The sequence below is a fragment of the Neofelis nebulosa genome, chromosome 3 (genome assembly GCF_028018385.1).
Source record: "Neofelis nebulosa isolate mNeoNeb1 chromosome 3, mNeoNeb1.pri, whole genome shotgun sequence".
NCBI lineage: Eukaryota > Metazoa > Chordata > Mammalia > Carnivora > Felidae > Neofelis > Neofelis nebulosa.
Genome location: NC_080784.1, coordinates 106157654 through 106172549, shown reverse-complemented (window position 1 = coordinate 106172549; position 14896 = coordinate 106157654). Strand labels below are relative to the sequence as shown.

Here is a 14896-nt window from a genome sequence, read left to right as displayed (position 1 = left end):
GTCCTAAAATATACTTTTCATAATTCTCATGTTCATAATAGATCCATTATTTAAAATATAAATATATTTTGTACAATACCAAATTTTATAGTTTATTTTCACTTAAGTGAAATGTCCTAGTACATGGTTTGATAATTCATAGAATATCTAGAAATTTAGGCTTAAATAATTGAATGGTTTTAAATTTCCTGGGGCAGAGGAGGCAGATGTTTAGCTAATTAAAATAATCCATTGGAGGTGTCTAGATGGCTCAGTCGGTTTAACATCCGACTTCAGCTCAGGTCATGATCTCGCGATTTGTGGGTTCGAGCCCCAAGTCAGACTCTGTGCTGACAGCTCAGAGCCAGGAGCCTGCTTCAGATTCTTTGTCTCCCTTTCTCTCTGCCCCTCCCCTGCTCATGCTTTGTCTCCCTCTGTCTCTCAATATTAACATTAGATAAAAATAAAGAATCCATTCGATAGGCTTTTGCTAAAAAGGATTGTTAAAGAAATATTCCTTATTGATCTGTATTATAAATTTGAAATTTAATATGAAATTTGTTTGCAGAGCAGATTTCTTGCATTAGGATGTTAGTGTAGGTATTGCAAGCCTTTGTCATTGCTATTTGAATGTGAGTTATACAGACTATTAAAATATCCCAAGTAGGATTTTTAAAAGATCAACTGTTTTTTTCAATGTGAGAATGCTGCAAATATGGGAAACTTATGTTTTCTATTAAATTCTACATGTCAGCCACTATGAATTGATTTTTTAAAGGGTATTAAAGATATTTATTAAATTAATGTTTCTTTTATTTAATTTTTTTAAAAAAGCTAATACTACAAAAGGTGAATAACTGAACGGTATTTGAAGGGTTGATTAAAGAGGAAAGCTGAAAAGCTGACAATATATATGGTGCTGTTAAATTTAACACTTTGGAAAATCCTAAAAAGATTTTTAAATTTATAAAGTTAAAAATAGTTGTATTATGAAGTATCTTCTGTAAGATTCACAAGTCATTTGTCTTTTAATTTTTAAATTAGGAAAATATATTGGAGAGGATTCATTTTCATATAGTGCCAAGCAGAGATGCAGACATGTGTACCTCTAAATCTTGTATCACTCACCAGAAGTTTGCCATGACTCTGTATGAACAGGTGAGATGGCTTAACCACCTTATTAGATATTGTATTTGTTATATTTATTTCATTCATTTGTACTTTGGTATAATATATAACATAAATAAATATATGTAATATATGTATTACATTTATGTTTTATGATTGATAAATTAAACATGTTTTTACCTGTAGTGTGTGTGTCGTAGCTGTGGAGCATCATCAGATCCTCTACCTTTTACAGAATTTGTGCGGTACATTTCTACAACAGCCCTATGGTAAGAACCTTACCAGAGACGTTAATAATACATTTAAGCACATTGAGCATTTATTTTATAAAACCATAACATATGTGAATATCTACTCTCTGTCTTAAACTTAAAAAATATGCTGCCATCAGAAGTACTAAGTGACGTCTGTCTCAGTTGGATGTTTCTGTTTTAGCCTAAAATGTATACTTAATGAAATGTACCAAATATTAGTGAAAATTTGTATCTGTTTATATTTACACCAAGTTTTTGGAATTGTGAAGCAGAGTTTAAAATGACAAGCTCAATGGTAAATGGAGCTGCACATTATTTCTTCATTTTTGCTAAGGTGCTATCTTTGTAGTGACCCATCAGCTCCATATCCCATCATGGTGATGGAAACTAGGGTAAGCAGAAAGGGGGGGTGGGGGGATGGTGACATTAATTCTTCATTAGATTTATTGAGTTTAAGGCCTCAACATTAACCTGAAATAAAAATTTGCCTATGCTTGGCTGTCCCCTCCCTCCCTGTGCATGAAACATTACTAATTAGGGATCCATATGATCCCTAGACTTTACATAAGAATTGTTTGAACATTTTCTAACAGGTATTTGAGAATATAAATATTTGATATACGGTAAACATTGAATAAATGTTTATAGGTATTTTAATACAAAAAAATAAAGCATGGATCAATAATTATTAATCAGAATAAATCAGTTCAACAGTTAGTTACTAAATGCTATTGGGGCGCCTGGGTGGCTCAGTCGGTTGAGCATACAACTTTGGCTCAGATCATGATCTCCCACTTCGTGAGTTCGAGCCCTGTGTCGGGCTCTGTGCTGACAGCTCAGAGCCTGAAGCCTGCTTCAGATTCTGTGTCTCCCTCCCTCTCTGCCCCTCCCCTACTCACACTCTCTCTCTCTCAAAAATAAATAAACATTAAAAAAAATTTTTAAGGGGCACCTGGGTGGCTCAGTTGGTTAAGCGTCCAACTTCAGCTCAGGTCATGATCTCACAGTCTGTGAGTTCGAGCCCCGCATCAGGCTCTGTGCTGACAGCTCAGAGCCTGGAGCCTGTTTCAAATTCTGTGGCTCCCTCTCTCTCTGACCCTCCTCTGTTCATGCTCTCTCTCTGTCTCAAAAATAAATAAACGTTAAAAAAAAATTTTTTTTTAAATGCTATCAATATTTTAATCATTGTACAAAGTGAATATCAGGTGCTTATCTGTTTCATTATAATATTAAACTACCTGGCTTTTTTTGATATAACACAATATTACTTAAAGACTATTGAATAATATCAATTTGGTTATTTGAGTGTGTTTAATATCTTTCTTAGTATATAGAGTTGGGGATATTGGTTTAAGGAAACATTCCCTAAACTTCAGTCAATTATAGGTTCATTTTTTTCACTTTTTATGAAAAGTAGGATGGTGTCTGAACAAGGATAGGCCACAAATTAAAAACTATAAAACTTTAAGTCTATTTTGAAACTCTTATATAATGACAATGCTCTGAGGCAGTATCTTATGTAACAGAGTTAGAGCTCCATCAGTCTCTCTGTAGAGGTCTACACCACAAATTGCAAGAAACCAGACTTTAAATGGTAATTATGGTTGACCCTTCGGTAACACAGGTTTGAACTGCACAGGTCCACTTAGATGGAGATTTTTCAATAAATGTATGTGCGGTACTGTAAATGTATTACATCTTCCTTATGATTTTCTTAATAACATTTACTTTTTTCTAGCCTTTTTGTAAGAATACAGTATATACTACATATAACATAAAATATGTGTTAATCAACTGTTACTGGTAAGGCTTCCGGCCAACAGTAGGCTATTAGTAGTTAGGTTGGGGGCAGGTCAGAAGTTAGTATGCGGATTTTGGACTGCATGAAGGTTAGCGCCCCTTATCTCCATGTTATTTAAGGTTTAACTGTAGTCACTTTCTTTTCATTGGTAATAAGTATTGAATACCAGTTACTGAATTCCAGGCTTAACAAAAATTGTCATTTTATAAATTTTTTTTTTTTCAACGTTTTTTATTTATTTTTGGGACAGAGAGAGACAGAGCATGAACGGGGGAGGGGCAGAGAGAGAGGGAGACACAGAATCGGAAACAGGCTCCAGGCTCCGAGCTGTCAGCACAGAGCCCGATGCGGGGCTCGAACTCACGGATCGCGAGATCGTGACCTGGCTGAGGTCGGCCACTTAACCGACTGCGCCACCCAGGCGCCCCAAAAATTGTCATTTTAAATGTTAACAAAAACACTATTTTAAATGTACAATTTGAATGAGCTTGTCAGATTTAGTGCATTTTAATACATTTATGAAGTACTTTAGAAGAATGGGTGCTCTTAGTTGTTACTGAATATTATACATTATTTAAATCATGAAACTGTAAAGTATATCCAACTCTAGGACAGTTCACATTACTAAGCAGAACCAGAACATCTAGAATGGAAACTAGTAAGGATATTTAAGGTTACATTGCATTTCTTTTTGGAAATATTTAAATGGTTGTTTAAAGATACTTAATATTTTGGTATATAAAAATTAGATTCTAAGAGAGACTACACAAAAAGTGGCATAGATATCCTGCCTACGTTCTAATGAAATGGTCAGCATTCATAAGGCACAAACCTGACCTAACTAGTTTTGGTTTGGACTTCTGCATTAATCAGCAAAAGGCCCTTCTATTAGCTGAAAATGATAACTTCGTTTCTGAGAATTTGAGGCCAGAGAGGGAGCCTTTCCCACAATTTGTTGTTCTGGTTAGGTCAGAGTTTAAACTCAAGTCCCTACTTGTTAAACAATAATGTAAAAGAAACATTTGACTTAAAACTTGGAGCATCTTATTATCTTGTTCATGTAGTTCCAGACCATGGTAATAAATGTTTTTCATCATGCACCTGCCAAATTCCATAATTTTTCACTTTATGGAAATTTACTTTATGGTTAATTTTTCAGACAAAACCTGTCTTAAACAGAAAAAATGATCATACCCATATTGAGAACTTAATTTCTTTTCATGCATAGTTTGTTAGATCTTTTTAAAGTTCATAGGACACATTTGGGACTGCTTCTTTCTTTTGTAGCAATGAAGTGGAAAGAATGATGGAAAGGCATGAACGTTTTAAGCCTGAAATGTTTGCAGAGTTGCTACAAGCAGCAAATACAACTGATGACTATAGGAAATGTCCTGTAAGTATAATTTGGAGAAAGCTAGTATGCTTATATGTTTGCAAACTTGAAAATAAACATTCAGAAATTACCATGTAAATAGTAATTCTACATGGAATTAATTTTAAGAGTTAATTTTTCAGGGGCACCTAGGTGGCTCAGTTGGTTAAGCGCCTGACTCTTGATTTTGGCTCAGGTCATTATCTCATTGTTGTGGGATCAAGCCGCACATTGGGCTCTGTGCTGATGGAGTGGAGCCTGATGGGGACTCTCTCTCCCTTCACTCTTTGCCCCTCTCCACCCCTCTCCCCAAAATAAATAAATAAACGCTTTTTAAAATGTTATTTTTTCAGTGTTATTTTAGGCAACTCTTTATACCATGTGAGCTATTTATTTAAGCACTATTAAAAACTCTTTGTGAAGGATTTAGTGTATGCTGATTAATTTTTTTAAGTTCTGACATCTGTCATTTGACTAAAGAGAAAGTTAGTTTCTTTTTTTCCCTGCGCCTGGGTGGCTCAGTTAAGTGTCCGACTTCGGCTCAGGTCATGATCTCGCAGTTTGTGGGTTTGAGCCCCGCGTCAGGCTCTGTGCTGACAACTCAGAGCCTGGAGCCTGCTTCGGATTCTGTGTCTCGCTCTCTCTGCCCCTCCCACTGTTCATGCTCTGTCTCTGTCTCTCTCTCTCAAAGATAAACATTAAAAAAAAAAATTAAACATTACAAGTGGCATCATTCTTTTTTCTAATGTAATATTACTTCAAGTGTTTTAGGGCTCATTTTTTAAGATTGATTTCTTGCTTTAAAATTACAAAGATACCAAAGTACTTTGATTTAAAATAAACTTCCTGTTTAATCAATAATTAAGACAACTAGTTTGATAAAAGTCCATTTTAGTATGCTGAAAAAATAGATTTCTGATGTATGTAAAGATTGTTAATGTATAGTACAAACTGTCAGGCATCACCTATGGTATATATGTTTCAGTAATTTCAAAATTTGCCTTTTGTGTTTTTCTTTAGAGTAACTGTGGCCAAAAAATAAAAATTCGCCGTGTTTTAATGAATTGCCCAGAAATTGTTACAATTGGTTTAGTCTGGGATTCTGAGCATTCTGACTTGACTGAAGATGTTGTTCGGAATCTAGCAACACATCTTTATCTTCCTGGGGTATCTCAACTGTTTTCATTCACTTCCTTTTTGTTTTTAAATTCTTTTAAAACATACTCATATATTATAATATACTTTGTTTTTCAGAATTAAATTATCTTTCTAAAGGAAAGATGTAGTGCTGATAAAGTTCATCAAATCAGGCTAAGTGGAATGCCTTTCTTGCGTAGACTAGGAACGGCTTTTAGTTATAAAAAATCTTGTGTTCTAATTCGATATCACTCTAGAATGGTGATATTGATGATAAATATGTGTGTGTGTAGGGTAATGACCAATATAAATATTAACCTAGAAAGGTTTAAGATACAAAATTCATCTATAGCACTGATCTCTTAATATGCATATTAACATCTTAATGTATTTTGAATTGGTTTATATCACCATTAATCTTTTAGATAATTATCTTTTATAAGTATGTTAATGTTTGTTCAAATATGTGATTCAGTAAAAAAATTATTAGGAATTGTGTAATTTATCCCCCATTTCCAGTTTATGTATATAAAGTGTCAGTTCTGTGTTATTGGAGACAATGTGTTACTGAACTAAATTGTAGTGATTTTATTGGACTAATAATATTAATAGTTATATAGTTAATAGTAATTAATAGTTAATAGTAATTCTGTTCAGTACAATGTCAGTGTACCTTCTGTACTAATATAATAGTGGATTGGGGAAGCTTATATAAGAAGTATTTTTCATAGATAGTCTAATATATGACTCACCAAATTATTATTCCTCATTTTTAAAAAGATACAGTATTAAATTACATGTTATTATTTTTTTAAACAGCTTTTTTATAGGGTTACTGATGAAAATGCCAAAAATAGTGAACTTCACCTCGTTGGTATGATCTGCTACACCAGCCGACATTATTGTGCCTTTGCTTTTCATACCAAGAGTTCCAAGTGGGTATTTTTTGATGATGCAACCGTGAAAGAGGTAAGTGAGATTTTCACTAACTGGGATAAGTGTGATTTTTACTTTTTAGGAATAAATGAAGATAATGATATATACAATGTATATCACATAATATAATTATGTGAAGTAATGACTGTATGTAAACACTTATTACAAAATTATTATTATATAAAATAATAAATGACCTTTATAATAGCATTGTTAAGTTCATACTTTTGTTAATTTTTGAAACCTGGTTTATTTTAAAGCCACCTTTTAAACCAGTCTATTTCCAGAATAATAAAAACGTGACTAATAAATGTTAGAATGCAAATACACAACTGTCAGTGATCCATATGTATTCCCTTTTGTCTGATGCATAGTTGCTCTGTGTATTTCTTTGTGAATGATTCACAATTGCTTTGTATAATTAGTGATGAAAATTTGCTTGTTTTTTTAATTATTAGGACTCCCTTTTCAAACTTCGTGGTATTCAGAATTAGATATGCCTACTATTATCTTTGGTGAATTATTTATTCAAACATTATAATATCTACCAAACTAGTGAATAATAGTTTATAATAAGAAGTATGTATCAGAATCACCCTTGGAGCTTTTGAAAAAACGTACATGCCTGGATTCTTAAATTCTTGATTCAGTAGTATAGAGGCAGGTATCTTAATTTTTTACAAGTTCTACAGGAGATTCAGATTTTGCCACGTTTGAAAACTTGATCTTGTGCATACTGTTTCTAGGCTTAGGGGCTTTGAGAATCCTATTATTATGCAGTAAATGGACTTAAAAATGTAAGTTATTTCATTGTTATAGCAAATGGTGTACAGTTCCATTTGCTTTCATTTTAATATATAACAAAGGGCCATTTATCAGCATTATGAATTACTAAGTTAATAGAAGCTCATATATTTAGTATGTAGTGACTTTCTGTCTCTTTCTATGAACAATGAACTGCTATGGAAATTGCCCCTCTAGGGGCACCTGGGTGGCTCAGTTGGTTAAGCACCTGACTTGGGTTCAGGTCATGCTCTCACAGTTTGCGGTTCAAGCCCCCACGTTGGGCTCTGCACTGAGAACTCAGAATCTGGAGCCCACTTCAGATTCTGTGTCTCCTTCTCTCTCTCTGTCTCTCTCTCTCTCTCTGTCCCTCCCCCACTTGTGCATGTGCTCACTCACGCTCTCTCTCTCTCAAAAATAAATAAGCTGGAAAAAAAGTGGAAATAGACCCTCCAATATTAGAAATTAGAAAACCAAATAGATGAGACAACTTTTTAAGAAATTAAGTAGTAGGCAGTTGAACAGAAAAAAGGAAAACAAACAAGACAAGCCCTACAATTATTCCTGCTTACTGCCTATAGATTGTTTTTAGGTTGCAATTCAGGGAGGGGGACTCAAACAAAGCCTAGTAGTATCACAGAGTTGAGGAAACCAAAATTGGAATTCAGAGAGGCGAAGATGGCTAAAATTGCTGGACAGATTACCAGAAAAAAACACTGCACAGAGGGAAAGTGCTAGAGACTGTTAAAGGGGTCCCCTTTAATCTTTACCTGAATAGTGATCTGACATGTGTGGGGCAGATCTGCACAAGATGGGGGCGGGGGGGGGAGAATTACTGGAAAACAGAAAGTCAGACAATTTTAAAAATTCATATATGGCTAGGACCAGTTTGCCTTTACACCAGTAAGAGTAAAAAGATATTGTAATGCGGGGAGCATCAAGTAGAATCCTTAGAATAGTACCACCTGAATTATACCTAGACTGAATACTGCTCTGCACCTGACATAAAAAGCTTAAAATGAAGCCTTCAAAGGACAAAGATGATCCCACATAACTTAACAAATGCCAGAATGAAGTCCCAGCACTTTTTAAAGGAACACAACAAAATTCACTCAAAAATATAAATTTCAATTAAATTTCAATATGCTGTTTCAAGATAGCATTCAATAAAAAGTTACCAACTATGCAGAGAAGAAGAAAAATGCAACTCATACCCTGAAGGAATATTAATAAAAACAGACCTGTTCCACCACTCCCGTTTCTTCTGATCACATGGTAAGGGGTGAGAAAGCAAGGTAGGGAAATGGAGCACACCTTCTCTTCTGTCAGGAACTTCATCAGCTTCACTATTCCTACCCTCAAAAAAGAGGGTTCTGAATAATAACCAGGTGATCTCCAAGGTCAGAAAGACTCAAAGTGACAGAGATGGAAATAATCAGACAAGAGTGTGATGATTGCTGTGTCAGTATAGAGACATTGATTAGATACAGTCGATAAACATGGACCATAAAAATAAGCAATAAATTGGATTTCATCAAAACCTTTACTCTTCAGTGAGATACTGTTAGAATAAAAAGGCAAGACAGACTGGGACAAAATATTTGTCAAGCATATATTTAATAAAGATTATATCCAGAATATATAAAGTCTCTTAAAACTCAATAATTAAAAGATAAATCAGTAGATTTATAAGATAGATTTAAAAGATAAACTCAATAATTAAAAGATAATAGGGGAAGATGATGGAGTAGGAGGACCCTAAGCTCACCTTGTCCCATGGATATAACTAGATAATACTCACATCAGTATAAATAACCAGAAAACTACCCAAAGACTGGCAGAACAAACTCCACAGCCAAAGATAGAGAGGAGGCCACATTGAATAGGGGAGGAAGGGCAGAGACATGGAGGTGAGGAGAAGGGAGAGAAACAAACTATCCCCATAACATTTGGCTTTGAAAACGAAAAGGCCAAATTTCACGAGTTCTTACAACCAGTAGGACTTAATACTAGCAAACTGAATCCAACAATATGTTAAAAATCATCCATGTGATCAAGTGGGATTTATTCCTGGGTTGCCAGGGTGGTTTAATAGTCTCAAATCAATCAACCTGATACACCACATTAATAAAAGAAAGGATAAGAACCTCCATGATCATTTCAATAGATGCAGAAAAAGCATTCGACAAAGTACAATATACATTCATGATAAAAGCCCTCAACAAAGTAGATTTAGAGGGAACAAACCTCAACATAATAAAGGCCATATATGAAAAACCCACAATTAACATCATACTCAATGGGAAAAAAAACAGAGGTTTTCCTCTATGGTCAGCAGCAAGACAGGGATGTCCACTCTCACCATTACTATTTAACATAGTACTGGAAGTCCTAGCCACAGTAATAAGACACCAAGAAGAAAACGTCCAAATCAGCAATGAAGAAGTAGAACTTTCACTATTTGCAGATGACGTGATACTCTACATAGAAAACCCAAAGACTCCACCAAAAAATTGCCAGACACACAAATTCAGTAAAGTTGCAGGATACAAAATCAATGTACAGAAATCTGTTGCATTTCTATACACCAATAATGAAGCAACAGAAAGAGAAATCAGGGAATCAATCCTATTTACAATTGTACCAAAAACCATGAGATACCTATGAATAAACCTGACCAAAGAGGCGAAAGACCTGAAATTGAAGATGACACAAAGAAATGGAAAAACATCCTACACTCATGGATTGGAAAAACAAATACTGTTAAATGTCTAGACTGCCCAAAGCAGTCTAAACATTTAATGCAATCCCTATCAAAAAACCAACAGCATTTTTCACAGAGCTAGGACAAACAATCCTAAAATTTATGTGGAACCACAAAAGACCCTGAATAGCCAACACAACGTTGAAAAAGAAGCAAAGCTGAAGGCATCGTAATTCTAGAGTTCAAATTATATTACCAAGCTGCAGTGGTCAAAACAATATGGTACTGGCACAAAAGTAGACAAGTAGGTCAATGGAGCAGAATAGAAAACTCCAAAAGGAGTCCACAACTATGTGAGTAATTAATCTTCGACAAAGCAATAAAGAATATGCAATGGGAAATAGTCTCTTCAACAAATGGTGTTTGGAAATTGGAACAACAACATGCAGAAGAATCAAACTGGACTACTTTTTTATACTATACACAAAAATAAAATGGATTAAATGTGAGGCTTGAAAACATAAAAATCACACAGGAGAACACCTGAAACTAATATTACACTGTATGTTAGCTAACTGGAATTTAAACACTTAAAAAAATTAATTACATAAACTAAAGCACACCCACATACACAAAATATGCTCACAATACACATGTGACTTGCCTAGCCTTTTACTTGTGATACTAATTCAGAAACAGAAGGACAGAAAAAGAAAAAATAAGCACTCTCAGACAAAGCTTTGACGTGTAAAATTTAGCTTGAAGACTTCAGCATCCCTTTTCTTCACTTTTTCCCCAACCATGATGTGTGCCTGTTCCTGAGAGCTCTTCTCCCCTATGACTCCAAAACTCTTGAGGCTTTGCTCCAGAAAGAATTTAACGGGTTTACTTGCAGGATTGGTTTTGTTTGTTTTTTGTTTTGTTTTTTGGCTCTATCAAAATATTTTTAGCAGCAAGGTCAAATAAAAGGAAAATTTGTGGTCTGGGGAGCCCTACAGAGAGCTCCTGAGGGTCACACAGTATTGTAGTTACTCACCTTATTTACCTTTAAAGAAAATCATGAGAAAAGTAAATCTGACCAAGGTGTCTTAATGTCAGCAGAGGAAGTGTATAGTACTGTACAAGGACTTAGGAGGAGGACTGAAGAGCTCATTTAGCTGTGAGTGACTCTGCAACCCACAGTGACTCCTGGGTCTTTGAGTGTATCCATTGCATAGTGCCCTGATGGCTCATGGGAATGCATTAGGGGCAATCTGGAAGGCTAGAGTGATAAGGTGAGAAGAGGGCTCACAGTATCTTTCTTGCCCCACAGTTAGGAGAATCCTCTCAGGGGCCTTCCTTCTCTCCTGTGACATGATGTGCATTCTGTTTTACCTCATCAGCTCCTGAACCTTTCTAATACATCAGGACCTGAGTAGCCAGAGAATGTAGTGGAAGGCAAAGAGGCACTGACTGTAGAAAGAGAACAGGAGTGGAAGGATGAGAAGGGTGAGAGACTGGAGATCCTTCCAGGTCTGAGTTTGTAAAACAGTGTCTTTTTGGAGTTTGGGATGAACGAGAATTTGGGGTCCCAGCCATAGGTATGAAGAAGGAAAGAGAGCAAAATGAAAAAAGGAATTGCAAGATTTTTGTGTGCATGAATTATTGGCTATAATTGCTTTTTGGGATAACCAAAATAAAGGTTTAATTTACTTTCCTATTTAAAAAATCCTGGAACTAAAAAAATCCATGGACTTGGTTCTAGAAGAGCCTGAGAGTGGAGAGTCATAGGAAGTTATGTCCTCGCCCTTAAAAAAAAAGTGGTATTCAGTAAATTATTAGGTACAAAGAAAATAGACCTTCAGTTCACAATGAGGTTTGATTACTTACCTGTTTGAATAGCAAAAATTGAAAAGACTGACCATACCAAGAGTTGGTGATGAGATCTCTCACAGAAGAATGATGGAAATGGAAAATGAACACTTTAGAAAACAGCTTATCAGTTTCTTATAAACTTAAACATGTAGTTACCATACAAACTAGTAATTCCACTCCTTTGAAAACATGTCCGCACAAAACTTGTACTTTAATGTTTATAGTAGTTTTGTTCATAATAACCAAAACTGGAAACAACTCACATGTCCATCCATAGGTGAGTGGATAAACAAATTGTGGTATAAGCATTCAATGGAATATAATGCTCAACAGTAAAAAGTAATGAACTATTTATTGATAGATGCAACAATGTGAAATCTGAAAAGCTGTATGTTAGAGAATGAGACATAAACAACTATGAGTCTTATGTAAAATTCATGAAAAGGAAAAACAGTGACAGAAAGTAAATCATCGGTTGCCAGTCACTGCAAAGAGGGTACAGGGAAGTTTTCTTTCTGGGGGGGGAGATACATGATTGTATGTATACATTTGTCAGAATTCACTGGCTTGTATACTGTAACTGGGTAGTTTTGTTTCATGTAAAGTATACTCAATAAAGCCAATGAAAAATTTTTGGTATTACTTTGCTCATATTAGTTAGTACTTTGATATAGCAGTTTATTAACCAGTTCCACCTTGAGTCCATGTGTAGCAACGTTTTGACACTCTTACGTTCCATCCACATAGTTTAACTGGTCAAAATTTGAAGGAAGAATTGGGTATATAGTTACCTGTGAGCTTTATGTTTGTTTGGTTTTCAAACAAGTTCCTAGTTCCTCAAGTATCTCAGAATCCAGGGTAAGGATGGTAAACAGCTAAATATGTGTAGTTTGAAAAAACTCCTCAGGAGTTTTTTTTTTAAAGATCCCTTCCTTCTCTACAAAGCCAGTATTCTAGAATGCTTTTCTTTTTATTCGGTTGGTTTTATTTTTAAATGAAATTTATAGAGGTGTAATTTATAAACATTAAAATACACCCATTTTAAGTGTATAGTTGGGGCTGGGACAAGTGTGTACATACTTATGTAACCTACACAGTCATTATATAGAGCACTTACATCACCCAGAAAATTCTGTTATGTCCCTTTACTGTCAATACCCTGGGCCCCAGAAGAACACTGATCTCACTATAGATTAGTTTTGCTCATTCTACAGTTTTGTAAGAATGGTGTCTTACAGTCCCTGTGTTTGGCTTTCTTTACCAAGCATAATGTCTTTTAAGATTCATTTGTGTTAAAAAAAAAAAAAAGATTCATTCATGTTCTGTCTGCGCTTCATTTTTATTGTTGTGTTCCATTGTATGGCTATATAACACTTTATCTACTTACCTGCTGAAGTATGAATAGTTTTTATGTGAACATAATTTTTTATCCCATTGCTCTTAGCTAATGCTCAGAAGTGGAATTTCTGGTTGGTATAAGTGTGTGTTAAACTTTACAAGGAACTGGCAAATTGATCATCAAAGTGTTTGCACCAGTTTACCTTCCCATCAAGCAGTGTAAGCGTTCCAGTTGCTCTGCATTCTCAGTAGCATTTTACATTGTTAATCTTTAATGTTAGCCCTTTTAATGAATGTATAATGTTAGCTCAGTGTGGTTTTAATTTGCATTTCCCTTATGATTAATAATGTTTTGAGTACATTTTTGTGTGCTTGTTGGCCATTCTTATATTTTTTTGGTGAAGTGTCTTCAGATGTTTTGCCCATTTTAAATGGGAGTATCTAACTAATTAAGGAATTGTAGAGATTCTTTGTGCTGCACACCAGTCCTTTATTAGATGTATGTGGCTTGGTTATTTATTTATTTTTTTCATTTTCTTAATGGTATCTTTCAAAGAGCAGAAGTTGTTAATTTATTTTGATACGAAGCCCATTTTATCACTTTTCTTCTGTGGTATGTTTGATGTCCTAAGAAATCTTTAACTTCTCCAACATTGTTAAGATTTTATCTTTATTTTCTTCTGTAAGTTTTATGGTTTTTGTATGACTCATTCTGATTTAATTTTTGTGCTGTGTGTGTGTAGTGGTATCGAAGTTCATTTTTTCATATGACCATCCCTTTGTTCTAGCACCACTGTTGAATAGACTCTTGTATTTCTCCATTAAATTGCCTTTAAATCTTTGTCAAAAGTCAATCAACCATGTATGTGGAAAAGCTTTTTAAAATTTGATAGCCTAAATCTTGATATAACAGGTGTACAATTTTACCCATCAATTTTTTAGTAATGTTTAAAAAATTTTTATTTAGACTAGTTTAAAATAAAAGTGATCAGATAACATGATGAATGACTGAATTCTTAAAAATTTTTTAATATACAAATTTATTCAGTCTCTGCTATTTATGTAACACATTGATTAAAAGATTTTGTTTTGTTTTTCTTCATTGTGGTTTTTTTTTGAAGGTTGGAACTAGATGGAAGGATGTGGTCTCCAAGTGTATCCGATGCCACTTCCAGCCACTGCTTTTGTTTTACGCAAACCCAGATGGCACAGCAGTTTCCACTGAAGATGCACTTAGGCAGGTCATCAACTGGTCACATTATAAATCTGTTGCAGAAAATATGGGTAATTTTCAAAAGTTCTTTTTAGTGTTTTTTTTAATAGTATCACAATCACACTAAGAATATTAATATACTGAAGATAAAATGAATTTTGAGGATAATTTCAAAATTTAGTTTCAGTAAAACAGAGTTCAGGAAAATTTTATTACTTTGAGTTAATCTTTATAAAGAAGGCTTTCCTCACCAATGGCCTCTAAAGCACCCTCAGGAGTTACCCACTTGTGTGGTCACACAAGCACGGAAGGGGATACTTGGCTGGAAGCTCTTTCTAACAGTGAATGTTGAGATTTAAAGTGAGTCATACACAGGAAAAGTCCAAAGGAGCTTACG

At 34.6% G+C, this 14896-nt stretch overlaps 1 protein-coding gene across 2 annotated transcripts in view; it reads left to right on the top strand.

Moving 5' to 3' along the window:
- USP53 (ubiquitin specific peptidase 53) overlaps window positions 1–14896 on the top strand; it is a 66611-nt gene that overhangs the window by 31519 nt on the left and 20196 nt on the right. The window contains exons 5-10 of one of the 2 annotated variants that reach the window (XM_058721498.1): window positions 1024–1137; window positions 1294–1376; window positions 4450–4555; window positions 5555–5701; window positions 6491–6640; window positions 14408–14570. In XM_058721498.1, the coding sequence (XP_058577481.1) occupies window positions 1024–1137; window positions 1294–1376; window positions 4450–4555; window positions 5555–5701; window positions 6491–6640; window positions 14408–14570 (763 nt within the window). The remainder of the gene's footprint in view (window positions 1–1023; window positions 1138–1293; window positions 1377–4449; window positions 4556–5554; window positions 5702–6490; window positions 6641–14407; window positions 14571–14896) is intronic. The other variant, XM_058721499.1, reaches the window with a different exon arrangement.